The sequence below is a fragment of the Drosophila biarmipes genome, unplaced genomic scaffold (genome assembly GCF_025231255.1).
Source record: "Drosophila biarmipes strain raj3 unplaced genomic scaffold, RU_DBia_V1.1 ptg000013l, whole genome shotgun sequence".
Taxonomy (NCBI): Eukaryota; Metazoa; Arthropoda; class Insecta; order Diptera; family Drosophilidae; genus Drosophila; species Drosophila biarmipes.
The window spans coordinates 250,271-263,351 of record NW_026114532.1 but is presented as its reverse complement, the minus strand read 5'-3'; the positions used below and the strand labels follow the sequence as shown (position 1 = coordinate 263,351).

The 13,081-nt window shown below is 38.7% G+C and overlaps 3 protein-coding genes across 9 annotated transcripts in view; 1 reads left to right on the top strand and 2 right to left on the bottom strand.

Annotated features, from left to right (window-relative positions):
* LOC122818947 (uncharacterized) overlaps window positions 1–13,081 on the bottom strand; it is a 129,739-nt gene that overhangs the window by 72,180 nt on the left and 44,478 nt on the right. The gene's annotated exons all lie outside the window — the stretch shown is intronic.
* Window positions 1–13,081, top strand: part of LOC108021921 (lachesin) — a 570,948-nt gene that overhangs the window by 533,429 nt on the left and 24,438 nt on the right. The gene's annotated exons all lie outside the window — the stretch shown is intronic.
* Window positions 3,510–10,923, bottom strand: LOC127010480 (uncharacterized). Its single transcript, XM_044094612.2, has 3 exons — window positions 9,900–10,923; window positions 9,574–9,762; window positions 3,510–3,944 (listed from the first exon to the last, which is right to left on the bottom strand). The coding sequence occupies exons 1-3, from the start codon at window positions 10,488–10,490 to the stop codon at window positions 3,909–3,911; spliced, it is 816 nt and encodes a 271-aa protein (XP_043950547.2). The 5' UTR covers window positions 10,491–10,923; the 3' UTR covers window positions 3,510–3,908.

Here is a 13,081-nt window from a genome sequence, read left to right as displayed (position 1 = left end):
CGTGGCACCCCGGTGAAACAAACTTGTGCTGCGCAGGAAGCCCAGGTATCTGCAAGTAAGCCAGTTCTAGCTCTTATAGTTTACGAGATCTCAGCGTTCATACGGAAAGACAGACATGGCTAGATCGACTCGGCTAGTGATCCTGATCAAGAATATATATACTTTATGGGGTCGGAAACGCTTCCTTTTACCTGTTGCATACTTTCCGACGAATCTAGTATACCCTTTCACTCTACGAGTTACGGGTATAAAAATTATATAATATACCGGATTTTATTCTTCGAATCAAAAGCAAAAACATGTAAAGAAGTCTCGTAGGGAGAGAGTATAGGGATATACTCAGTCCCGCCAGGGTCTCTTTACCGAAAATATTTGTAAAGATATAGGACAAAAAGGTCTAAGACGAAAATCAGTTTGCTGGCGTGAGATGTAGAGTACCAGCCAACGGGGTACGGAGTGAGAGAAATAGTTTATTCGGTGTCTGTAGCAGAGTGAAAAGGGTAAGCGGTAACGCTCATTTGGGCCATGCTCATAGCATTCGCTACGAGAAGGCCGAGAGAGAGGGGATCGATTATGGACAACTTTTCCCTAGGGCAGAATTTATGACCTAAAATCTAGGCATTTATCTTAGAATATCCATATTTATGCGTGGCCAGCTTGATTGTATTCTTTTCCTACGAGTTGTATTAAAATCAGGCGAGAAATGTTTTATTTTTTTTTTCATTTGTTAGAGCATATTTACTTCTTGGTTCATGTTTTTCTCAGTGCTCCCAGGCTAACGGGTTAGGTTATGTCATGGTTTATAAATTCTAGCCTACTTGGGCGAAGCCGCATCGAGGCCTTCGAGAAATTTCTCATTGCACGGGACTCTCGCTGGCCAAAATGCGGTTCACTCCACTCATTCACCCGTCTCGCTCTCTCGCACAGACACACGCGTGACTCCAGGTGCTCTGCCGCTGGTCCTGGGCCGGCACACTCTTCTCGAGGTCGTCTAGGTAAACTCCTTCCTGGGTCACTTGGCACCAGTCACTGGACTGCACCACTTTTCGCACTTCGAAGGCAAAAGACTCTACTTGTCAACATGAATTTGCTCTGCTCGCACTTCTGATCCCGTCCGCCGCCTTTGCAAGAGTCCCCTGATTCTGCGCCGCGCTTTCCAAAGTGACCTGCTCGTCCTTCTGGTCCGATGTGCCGTGTTTTCCAAAAGAGACCTAGTCAAGCTTTGCCGCCGCGTTTTGTTCAAGTTTTTGGCTGCTCTGGGTTTTTTCCACTTGTGGAAGTTTCGGTACTCCTTTTCTCTCGCTCTTCCCTTGGCGCGTGCCAATTTTCGGGGGTTGTTTCCCTCCTCGATCGCATGTCCTCTCTCGCTTGCTCCTATGCGGCGCTGTACTTTTCGTGGTAAATATTTCGTTGCTCTCATGGTGGATGTGTGTGTGTGTCGCTACTGCTGCTGCGAGAACGGAGGGGGAAAGCTTAGCTAAGATAATTCTTCTGTACTAATGTAACTACAAATCCTCCTAATTTTCGTTAAGCTTACATATTAAGTGAAATGTACAAAGTTTTTAAAAATTATGCGCGAGGGTTTTGTCTTGTTTTTAGCTGCTGTTGTTGTTGGCGCAGGCTGCTGTTGCTATTGCCGCTGGCTGCTGTTGTTGTTGGCAACGCCTTTGGGAGTTGTTGGCGACGCTGGCTGCTGTTGTTGTTGTTGCTGGCTGCCGATGTTGTTGAAGTTGCGCTATTTGTGAGGGGTGAAACGACTCCTCACAAGCAAAAGATTTCCGCATGTCTCTTATTGATAGATCCCACAAGATTAAGTTCCTCAAATGTTAAAGAATTTTCATTTAATTATAAAATGTATTTTAAAATATATTTTAAGTATTTGATTTGTTTTGACTTTGAAAAAACACTACATATTTCATTGTCTTTCGCCTTATGCAGGTTTTTGGTGGTTACCATTAGTAAACCTCTTCATACTATGATTTAAATTTATGTATTTTCTATAACACGTTTTGGTAAAATGCCCAATCTTGTATCATATAAATACATTTCTGAGACTAACGCTTTTTTATAGATGCAGATTGCATACGTAAATATTATAGTCATATAGTCGTTCCAGGTAAGGTACAGGGGGCAAAAAGAAACGAACCAAGAGCACTCGACTCTAGCAATTTCTATCGCCAAAACAGCTTTATTACATCCGTTACTAGTAGGGTAAAAGAACCGCGAGATTCGTTAGAATGTATGTAACAGGGATCCCAATCCCGAACGTCTCAACGTAGCGATCTTGCTTCTTGTAGGCTCCCACGGCGCTGCTTTCGACGACTCGTCTTGTTGTGGCTCCCTCGTAGTTTGCTTGGTTGGTATTCGTTCGACAGCTTGTCTTAACTCTTTGATTGACCGAAATTGACTGATCCTGCTCGACTGACCGTAATTAACTGACTCCGGGAACCGTTTTTCCCCTTTTGCGCACGGCCGCCGAAACTCTCAACACCGGGTTCAAAATCCACGACTCCTGTTTGACCCTCTTGTCCTTCACGCACTACTTCCCGCCGATGTCAAGCCTGATGCTGCCGTCCCGCTGATTCGCGTGATGCATATGGCATGCTTGTGAGCCGCTCCGCTGCCGAGATGTGGCACCTTCTCTCTCGGTCCATAGCTCGGTCCACGTCCAAAGTCCGGCGGCGTCCCGTTACTCCCTTTTGCACACGGCACTATCGCTCCGCCCGCCAAGTCTCCCACCTTATCCATTCTTGGTCTCCAAACTCTCTTTGTCTCCAAACCCTCTTTCTCTCCAAACTCCATTGTCTCCAAACTCTCTTGCTCTCCAACCGCTCTTCGCCGCGCCGCCACTACGCGAATTCGCCGCGTACCTGGTGAGCGACTTGCCATCTGCTGCTGGGATTTGTGTAGAGTTATTTAACTCATCACAACTTCTTACCGGATCGGATGTTTTAGAACTCCAACTTAAGGAATCAGAGGTCATCCGGATACTCTCAAAGGCGGAACAAGAATTTACCAAATGGGAAAAAGCAAGTTGATACCGAAAATATCCCGAAGGTTTTGCCAAAAGAAGCACAATTAAGTTGAAACCAAAGATGTCACGAAGATCTTGGGTAAGTCATGTTGACGACTTAACGCTTCTTCAACGCTGGCAACTTATATTGTAACGATTCCACATTCAAACAAATTCAGGCGCAGGTGGTACCATGGTGGTACGATGGGAATCAAGTGCACGCGGGTATACTCTGCTGGCTGTCGGCTCTGGAAGTGGATGTAAATGCTAAACCCCATAAAGCGCCTATTATTAAGGGTAATCGAAATCTTATCTCGCGTGCTGGACAAGATAAACTCGGACCTCACTAGATCTGCTCGAGGTCCCTTAATACCCACCCAACCATTGGTCGTTCCTTTCCATACGTCCGAACGATCCATTCGAATGCAAGTTACCCTACCCCGGAATCCATCAAGCTGCGGCATCAGACTGCTAACTTAGTTTATTATAAACGTTTTATTACCAGCTAAGGAATTAAATAAATGTGGGCACATATCCTAGTACTAAACATGCAGGATTGTATAATTTAAATAAGGGTACGATTCAATGAGATAGGCTTAGTGAAATGCATTCATGAAACTTTAAATTACAATTGACATCTGCACAAAACTTGGCGATAGCTATTCTTTCGTTGTGGCGGAAATTCAATTTAAATTCTTACCTTGTATAATTGAAGGTGCAAGGAATACGAATTAAATAAAAATAAAACTTACATTAAAAAGCCAAAAGGAGAGATCTTGACATCTCGATCTGCCTGATTGCCGGTCATTTGGATGCGGTGTGATTAGGTTTTTTTCTTAAACTCTTTATACCGCCTTGAGTTTTCTTCTCATCTTTTAAATACAGGAACATCCATCTACGAAAGCGCTTTCGCTGAGACGATAACGGCTATCTGCGGGAAATTTAATGACAATATAAAAATAATGCGAATCAAAACTCAAAACCATTTTAAAAATCCACGACCGAAATGCACCTCTTAAAAAAAAACTACACGACGATTCTGCCTCCTTGCATGACTTTAAACTGCTTCGGACCAACCACTAAATACTCTTTTCTTTCTTAAAAACTCCACTTTAAGTAATTTCTATTAAATAATGATTTCCCTTTCGTATGTCGGTCACAAACTTCCTTGTCCAAAACTGATGGAGGGTTAACTTTCCCCGAATTCCCCTTTTAAGATCTTAGCTTAATTTCCGGTCATTTTCACGGCAAATTAACGGGTCCATGACAAAACAGCGTCGCGGTCCAAGACTGATGGACGGTTAACTTTCCCCGATTTCCCCTTTTAAGATCTTAGCTTAATATTCGGGCATTTTCACGGCAAAGTAAGGGGTCCATGACAAAACAGCGTAGCGGTTGTAAATACCCTTGTACTATATGAAGAAGATTGGAAGAAATGGAGTTGGTAAGCGCACCTTTTACACAGACTTACACGACTAAGCAATTTTTTTAATAAATCTAGTGAGCTGGATTTTTTCCCTGGGAAAATAATCTTAAAGCAAGGAAGAACAAGTGCATTGACTATCAGATACCCGTTACTCAGCTTAAGATAGCAAATGGGAAATGGAGATATATAACCAGCAAAGCGATATTTTAGGGCGACACCTACCGCCTATTTCAGTAGATTATATGTGGGCGGCAGACAGATTTGAGCGTTCAAGCCGTTTGTGCTCGTTAAAGTGGGCATGGCACATTTTTTTAGTTCAGTTGATAGGTATTGATTAGATAAACACAATTCAGGTAAAATTTTGATCATATCATAATTACTGTAGGAAACGCTTTTACCTGTTGCATAGTTTCCGACGAATCTAGTATACCCTTTCAGTCTACGAGTTACGGGTATAAAAATTATATAATACACCGGATTTTATTATTCGAATCAAAAGCAAAAGCGAAAGATTTCCGCATGTCTCTTATAGATAGATCCCATAAGACTAAGTTCCTCAAATGTTAAAGAATTTTTAAGACATCCATTTAAGTATTAAATGTACTTTAAAATATATTTTAAGTATTTGATTTGTTTTGACTTTGAAAAAATAAATATTTCATTGTCTTTCGCCTTATGCAGGTTTTTGGTGGTTACCATTAGTAAACCTCTTCATACTATGATTTAAATTTATGTATTTTCTATAACCCGTTTTGGTAAAATGCCCAATCTTGTATCATATAAATACATTTCTGAAACTAACGCTTTTTTATAGATGCAGATTGCATACGTAAATATTATAGTCATATAGTCTTTCCAGGTAAGGAAAAGGGGGCAACAAGAAACGAACCAAGAGCACTCGACTCTAGCAATTGTTATCGCTGATTGTCACTTGCTTTGACAAAGTACCATTACCTTCGAAAATCATTGGTAAATAAATTAACAGCAAATTGAGACATTATCGCCAAACCAGCTTTATTATACCCTTTACTAGTATATAGAGTAAAAGAACCGCGAGATTCGTTAGAATGTATGTAACAGGTAGAAGGAAACGTTTCCGACCCCTTAAAGTATATATATTCTTGATCAGCAAATAGCAAAATGAGACCTTGTCGCCAAATCAGCTTTATTATACCCGTTACTCGAATATATATCCTGGGTCAGAATCATTAGTTGTGTTGATATAGCCATGTCCGTCTGTCCTTCTTTTCCTCCGTCCGTCCGCCCGTCCCTATGAACGCTGAGATCTCGGAAACCATAAAAGCCAGAGGAGTGGGACTTGGCATAAAGATTCCTGGGCTTCCCTGTTTCAGCAGGGTGCCTTGCCCTTTCTAACGCCCACAAACCGCCCAAAACTGGGACGGCCACAGCTTTTGTGACAGAAAATAATGTTAACTAAAATGTATTTGTCTCATGAATACATTGGGTCCACAACAAGTTGTTTCTGTTGACTATACGTGGAGTATAGTTTAACCTAACGTTGTGCAAGGGCTTGCATCTCCAGTTCTGAATCGGTGCATAATATTGATTCAAAAGTTATTGATACACCATTTAAGATTGGATGATCAACTTCAAAGTTAAAATTGACAACCTTCAAATAATCGACATTCATAGAAACACACACTTGTCATCAAAATATGCTTCAATTTCATTAAAAATCTAAATCTACCAATTAGGCTATCTTGATGCGCTGCCGGAATTTCGCGACGCATATTAATTGTTTCGAAGTTGGAAGATGGACACAGAATGGGCACACGTTGGACAAAAATATTTCAAAAATGTTTTCTTTTGAAATCATTAACGCTTGACGCAGCCCAGCATCTGACTTTAAAGATTCTATATATCCTCAACACGAGCGAAACTTTTAGGTTAGCGAAGTGAAACTAGAGGACAGACCTAAAGTGCAGAAATATTGGTAATTCCGAAAATCCAATTCATGACGTAATCAAAAGATTTGAATCCTATTGGCGCATTCTGCGGGTCCTAGCTTTCGTGATGCTTATTTTTAGAAACGTTGAGTCAACAGAAGATGGCTTGTACATGATGCCGTTTATATGTTGGCATCTAAATTGCAAAATTTATTCAAGCGGATTTTATCACACATTCAACTAAAGGTCTTTAGACAAACAAACAAGAAAAGCTGAATTTTTCAAAATATATTCCGTTCCTGGTTAGTAATGGAACGACCCTTAACTCGTAGAAGGTCGTTAAGTCATGGTATCCATTTCATTCGACGACAAATTGCTGCTTTTAAAGGATTAGGATTTTCTTGAATAGCTGCATCGCCAGCATTTGCATGCTGAACCGATTGCCTTAATCGGAATTCTGCTACATGAAATTTGGTCTGTAATAGCCACAGAAGAAGTTCTAAAGTTTGTTTGACGACGCACCCATTGTCATTATTAAAGCCCTCGCCTAATGGAAAACTCACAACTACCAGAGTCATTATACAAAAAAATCAATTGCAACTACTCCACACGATCGCAACTTGAAGACTTTAAGCAGCGGCAAGCCAACTCGTCAAAGGGCGATACACTCAGCAGCATCATCGGACTACAGTTTTAGTTTATACCTGCTCTCCACTTTGGAGGCTTTTGGGAAGCCGCAGTGAAGTCCATGAAAAGTTTAATGGTCAAAAGCTTGGCCAATACCGGACTTACTTACGAAGAGCTTCAGGCGATCGCGATCCGTGGAAGCAATCCCTCAACCCTTAGCGAAAGACCTAAATGACGAAGAAGTGCTAACTTCAACGCCACTGCTAATTGGGTGATCCTTGATGTCTGTATCAGAGCCCACAATTTACGACAGCGGCAGCACCTGACGTGTTTAAAGCAACAGAAAAAACTAATTTTAACTATTTTAGGCTAATTCAAAACGGCTCAAACCTGAACCGACATTCAACCTGGCAGAATTTGGATGGTCCATGTGGACAAAAACCATCCAAATTTGGAGTGGCTGATATTCAGATTAAGACCCCACACGTTTTGAGCAAATTGGGGCTTGAGCGTTTCGTTGCTCTTTTAAGGGGCGGGGAATGTCGCCGGATACCATCAGTCAATTTTATTTCAGTACTATCCTATATGTACATATGTATTTACTCCTTTTTTTTAAACTAAATTAGGTAATTTCTTTTCCCTTAATGATTAAAATATTCAAGGACTTAAAGATACAAAAACATGATTGTCGAAAAAAACGATATTCAACTCTAGAAACTTGCTTAAAAGAGGAAAAACTACACAAAAAAAGTAAGTTTGTGTCAAAATTGTTCATCAAATAAATGCTTGTACCAACACCTAAATGATCTATCCCTTGTTTAAAAATTACTGACATTATCAATATCAACCGGATAAAGGGAAAGAAGCGAAAAGTTGATCGCAAAAATTGTGTTAAAAGCTATTTCTTTTTTCTCAGATCTAGAAAGTAAATGGGACTAAAAAATGCAAAGATGGGAAGAATATTCTTACAAGTCGAAATTTGAGAAACGATACAAGTATACAGATGTTGTTTTTTCTTCTTGCAAACTTCTGACTGAAATCATTATACCCTCTGCAAGGGTAAAAATATATCTTTTGTGTTTTTTAACATATAACATAACCTCCTTCAGCATGCAAATGCTTTTTGGAAATTCAATTATTTAATTGTTACTAGTGATTACCTATATTTTCTTCCTTCCAAATAATATAAATATTATAAACTTCAATACGTATAGTTCCCATCAAAATACTTAATAAATCTGATTGTTTGATGTTCTCTTATTAATTGGGTAATATAAGTATTCTCCTCTCCTCATCATCTGGCATATTTTTCGCCGGCGAAGTAGAAGTTACATAATAATGAAGGTTGCCAGAATAGCTCACCCCAGCAACACAGATGGGCCCGTATTATCTATTTGAAAGATATTTCTATTCTTTTCTATCCTAAATGATTTTTCCATTAATTAAACAGGCTTAGGTCTCACCACTGTAAAAATTTCCTTTGTACATCACTATAGTTATAGATAGTACTAGTATTAACTACATTTTCTTCCTTATAATTGAAATATTATAAACTTAACTTTTTTAGATTTCCCAACAAAATACTTAATAAAACTGATTATTTGATGTTATCTAACTAATTGGGTAATTGGGCTCATAATATCTATTTGAAAGATATTTCTATTGTTTTCTAACTAAAATGCTTGTTTTCCTTAAAGGCAATGTAAGTTATATGACACATTCTTCAGGGGCGCTTACGCAATTTATAAACAACTTTGAGCCGAGAGCTTATTTCCAAATAACTCTGACAGACCCAAGATAAATCCCTGGTCAGCTATTTTTGTCAGCCAGTCCGCATCAAACGGATGCTGTAAACATCCAAGCCGATATTGTAAGCATCGGAATCCCAAGCGAGCCCAAAATCCTTTAACATAAACAAAAGATCCCCGAGTCCACTAACATAAACAAAAAGATTTCCAAAGCGGTCCCTGATGTAAACACCAAATTTCCGGCCAAGATTGCACTTCAAATTTAATTGGCAAATTAAATCATCCCATTCTCCGACTACTATTCATTTTTGGGGATAAATATCTTAAGCCGGGGTTTGATAATTGATAGAACAAATTAAGAAAAAGTATAAGAGCAGTGAATTAGATAAATTCGACCCCTAAATAATGTGTCATATTGTAATAGTGAAAAAGTGATTCTTAAAAATAAAAAAAAATTTGAATTATTTATTTACTAGTAGCAAACTTAATTGAAGCCATATGACTGAAAAAATTCTTAAACAAAGCTTTAAAATAAATACTAAAAAAGTTTTAAAGTGAAAAGGGAATCTTGCATTCCCAATAACTCGATACAACCGACGTAAATATAAAGCTTGTGTTGGTAAATTAATTAATAATAATTAATTAAATAATCTCCTTAAATCTCAAATTACAAAATAGTGATCATAACATAAATTCACTGCTCGGAAAATATAAAAATTAAAAAATGTTAATAAAATTGATCGAAACAATTAACAATTGTGAACAAAAATTTAATTAAAAAATGTTTAGAAACAAAGATTAACAAAAAAATATTAAAAACTAGCTGACCCGGCGAACTTTGTTCCGACCAACCTGATCATGATGTTCATGAAGCAGACACTGCAAGTCTTGAAGAATTTCTCGCTTCATTCCTGCATTGATCCCCAGTCGTCGATCAAGTTGTTCTTCCATGTTGCCCATGAAATATATTTGTAAAAATTTATTCTGTGTATCTTCGAAAGGTAGTAATGATCCAATTCGATGGTGAATCTGTCCTTGTATCTACAAAATAAAAACCAGACAGTATTAGCTGGGTTATAACACTACACTTTTTCTGTAGGAGAGTAGTATAACACATACCAATAGATAAACATAAGTTATTCTTTAACTACATTCTATGTAAGTACAAAAATAAATACCTTAAATGTCGGATTAAAACCTCCTTCTTCGATAATGTCTGCCCCAAATGACGTCATTTGGAAACAACTATTGTATTTTCGAGTATTTGCAAGAAAGTGGAGTGATTCTTGTGTTTCGCCGCAAAGCAATGAATACAATGGCTCATGTGGCGGAGTCAACACTGGCAATTTCACTTTACCATTAGCGCAGCATAATCCAGGCGTTTCTCCGGAAAACTTTAATGCACCACAATACTTGCAAACAACGTCCATTTGCCCAATGCAAACGCTAGGATGCAAGCTGTAATCATTGCTGCAATCGTATCGAAACGCAGCTCGATTCAAATCAGCTAAATATCTTGTTCTGCGTCGCAAATTATCTATTTGTTGACTTCTGTTGTTCGCTCGACGATTCTGCATTGCCAACCGAGCTGTTTCACGGGCTGCTTCACTTTGCTCTCGTGATTGAGAAGCACGAAGTCGAGCCATACTATTGCGGCGCTGTTCACGTGCAATTTCTTGTTCTTCTTCAGTCCTTTCATTTGCAGTATTTTGTATTCTTCTTGCATTACGGCTTTGTCGGGAAAGATTCGATCGTCTTGGTCGCGGCATTATTAATTAAACTTCACTTCAATTCAATTCACTTGTTAATTATTTATTTAATAGAAATAGTTTTAATATTGATTTCTTACAAATATCAAATTGTCATCCATACGTCATTACATAGCTGTCATTTTACGTCAATTACATAGCTGTCATTTGCGTTTTGTTATTCCAATTCTGATTCTTTTTTGTTATACCACGTTTTATAGTGACTGACGTTTCATGTCAAGTCACAGAGGAACGCTGTCGAACGGGATAAAAAGTATCCTATGTCCGTCTCCTGGCTCTAAGCTACCTCCCTACCAATTTTCAGCCAAATCTGTTCTGCCGTTCTTGAGTTATAAGTGGTAGTTTAACACGACTTTCTTTTATATATATAGATTAAAAGAAAAGGCATTTAAAGAAAAAAGGACGAAGGACAATCCCTAGACAAGAGTAAGCACTGGAGAAGAAGAAAGACCCCACTTTAAAAAGTTTAGGTATTGATGAGACAAATACAGATTACATTTACATTTATCAAAACTGTAGGCGCTACAGATTTTCGCGGATTTTGGGCGTTAGGGTAGGCGTGGCCCGCTGAAACAAACTTGCCTTGCGCAGGAAGCCCAGGAATCTGAATGCCAAGTATAAATATTCTAGCTCTTATAGTTTCCGAGATCTCAGCGTTCATACGAACGGACACACAGAAAGGCAATGGATAGATCGTTTTGGCTAGTGATCCTGATCAAGAATATATGTACTTTATGGCGTCGGAATCCCTTCCTTCTCCCTGTTACATACTTTTCGACGAATCTAGTATACCCTTTTACTCTACGAGTAACGGGTATAACCAAAGATAGAAGGAAGACCCCAACAGGATTAAAAAACAACGATAAGAAAAATAAGGAGGACGATTAGTGAGTGATACTTTTTTTTAAAATAATTATTATTCTTAAAGAAATTTGTACAAAAATCAAATATAAAATCTAAGTGGACGACTTGAATTCTGATTTCTTAAAAATTTTCAAAATGTCAGAACCTTCAACTTTACATGAATTCGCCTCAAGAACAAACCATCAGGCAATAACAAGCAATACAATGTTAAATGTAGAAAATTTAATTAAACAAATTGTAAGTTTTGAATCAAATCCATTAAAGGAGGAAATCGTAAAATGAAGATCGCAGCTTTCTCATAAAAAAATGTAAAATGTCATAAATAAGTAAGATGGCGGGAATCAACTGAAATAGCCGTGGGGAATTATGCCAGAGAGAGTTACTGGTTTTATTCTGCCTTATCTATAATCAGAAACAAAGTAACGGTAATGGCAATGATGCCTTAACACATACGTCCTGAAAAGGACCTGAGTCCTGAAAAGAACTTGGGCCGAGGAAGAGGCGTTCGATGGTCATGCACCATTTTTTCCGGCAAAAGCTATGTCGTATTCGGGTCGTGGGGTTTTGGTAAGCCCCTCTCCTCTCCAACGAGAATAAAAATTTTAAGTGCCTGGAAAAATAATATTACTGTGTAAAGTTCGTCAATCCACACTGCCCCACAAGCTCAGCTGTCAGATTTTTGCAATACGATCGAGCTGTTTTTCGACCATATTCCCTCCCCTTCGCACATTCGTGTGCCAATGGATCGTCGCGGGGCGCGCAATACAGTCCCCTATTGTCAAGGTTGCCCGTCGAAAGTCATTGTTATTGTTTTTGACCTACTCCTTTTCTTACATGAGCACACCCCCATGTTAAAATTCAAGCACAACATTGTTTCGATTTCATTTTCACATTATAAATTTATTGATTAATATACAGGCATGTCGGCATATGGCGTAGATAAGCAATATAAAGTTGGCTAAAGCATATGTAATAATTCTACTTGACAATTACTTTTATTAGCGGAGAGTATCGAATTTACCACCGGTGAGGTGCGCACATCATCAAAACGCTGACTATTCACGACGTCGCTCAGAGGGCTCTTGTAATTGTACATACAACTTTAAGGCTGATTAATATTAATAACAGTCTATAAAAAAACTGTTTGGACTGCATAAGTATTTATATATGTATGCTTTAAGAAAGGTGCTGGTCTTGAGATGGTCTTCGCTAATTGTTTGTCAGGATCAGCAATATCGATTCACTTGCTTTAAAGGTATTTCAATGAATTTTTGAATGCTTCCAATGTTTTTGATTTTCACTTGTGTTTTGGTTGTATTATATGAGGCTATTTGCCATTGGTTATGCATAAGTTCACTTTAGCATAGATTGATTCGATGGACATATTATATACTCGTACATTGCACCACCGATCGGGTCGGAAACGCTTCCTTTTACCTGTTGCATACTTTCCGACGAATCTAGTATACCCTTTCACTCTACGAGTTACGGGTATAAAAATTATATAATATACCGGATTTTATTCTTCGAATCAAAAGCAAAAACATGTAAAGAAGTCTCGTAGGCTGGGATATACTCAGTCCCGCCAGGGTCTCTTTACCGAAAATATTTGTAAAGATATAGGACAAAAAGGTCTAAGACGAAAATCAGTCTGCTGGCGTGAGATGTAGAGTACCAGCCAACGGGGTACGGAGTGAGAGAAATAGTTTATTCGGTGTCTGTAGCAG

Bases quoted from the DNA above. Each gene is read 5' to 3' on its own strand.
- LOC127010480 (XM_044094612.2), bottom strand. From the start codon at position 10,490: ATGCCGCGACCAAGACGATCGAATCTTTCCCGACAAAGCCGTAATGCA. The intron at 9,763-9,899 runs GTATTTATTTTT...TTTATTTTGTAG, and splicing joins GTTTTAATCCGACATTTAAG to ATACAAGGACAGATTCACCA. The intron at 3,945-9,573 runs GTTGGTCGGAAC...AATTTCCCGCAG, and splicing joins TTCATGAACATCATGATCAG to ATAGCCGTTATCGTCTCAGC.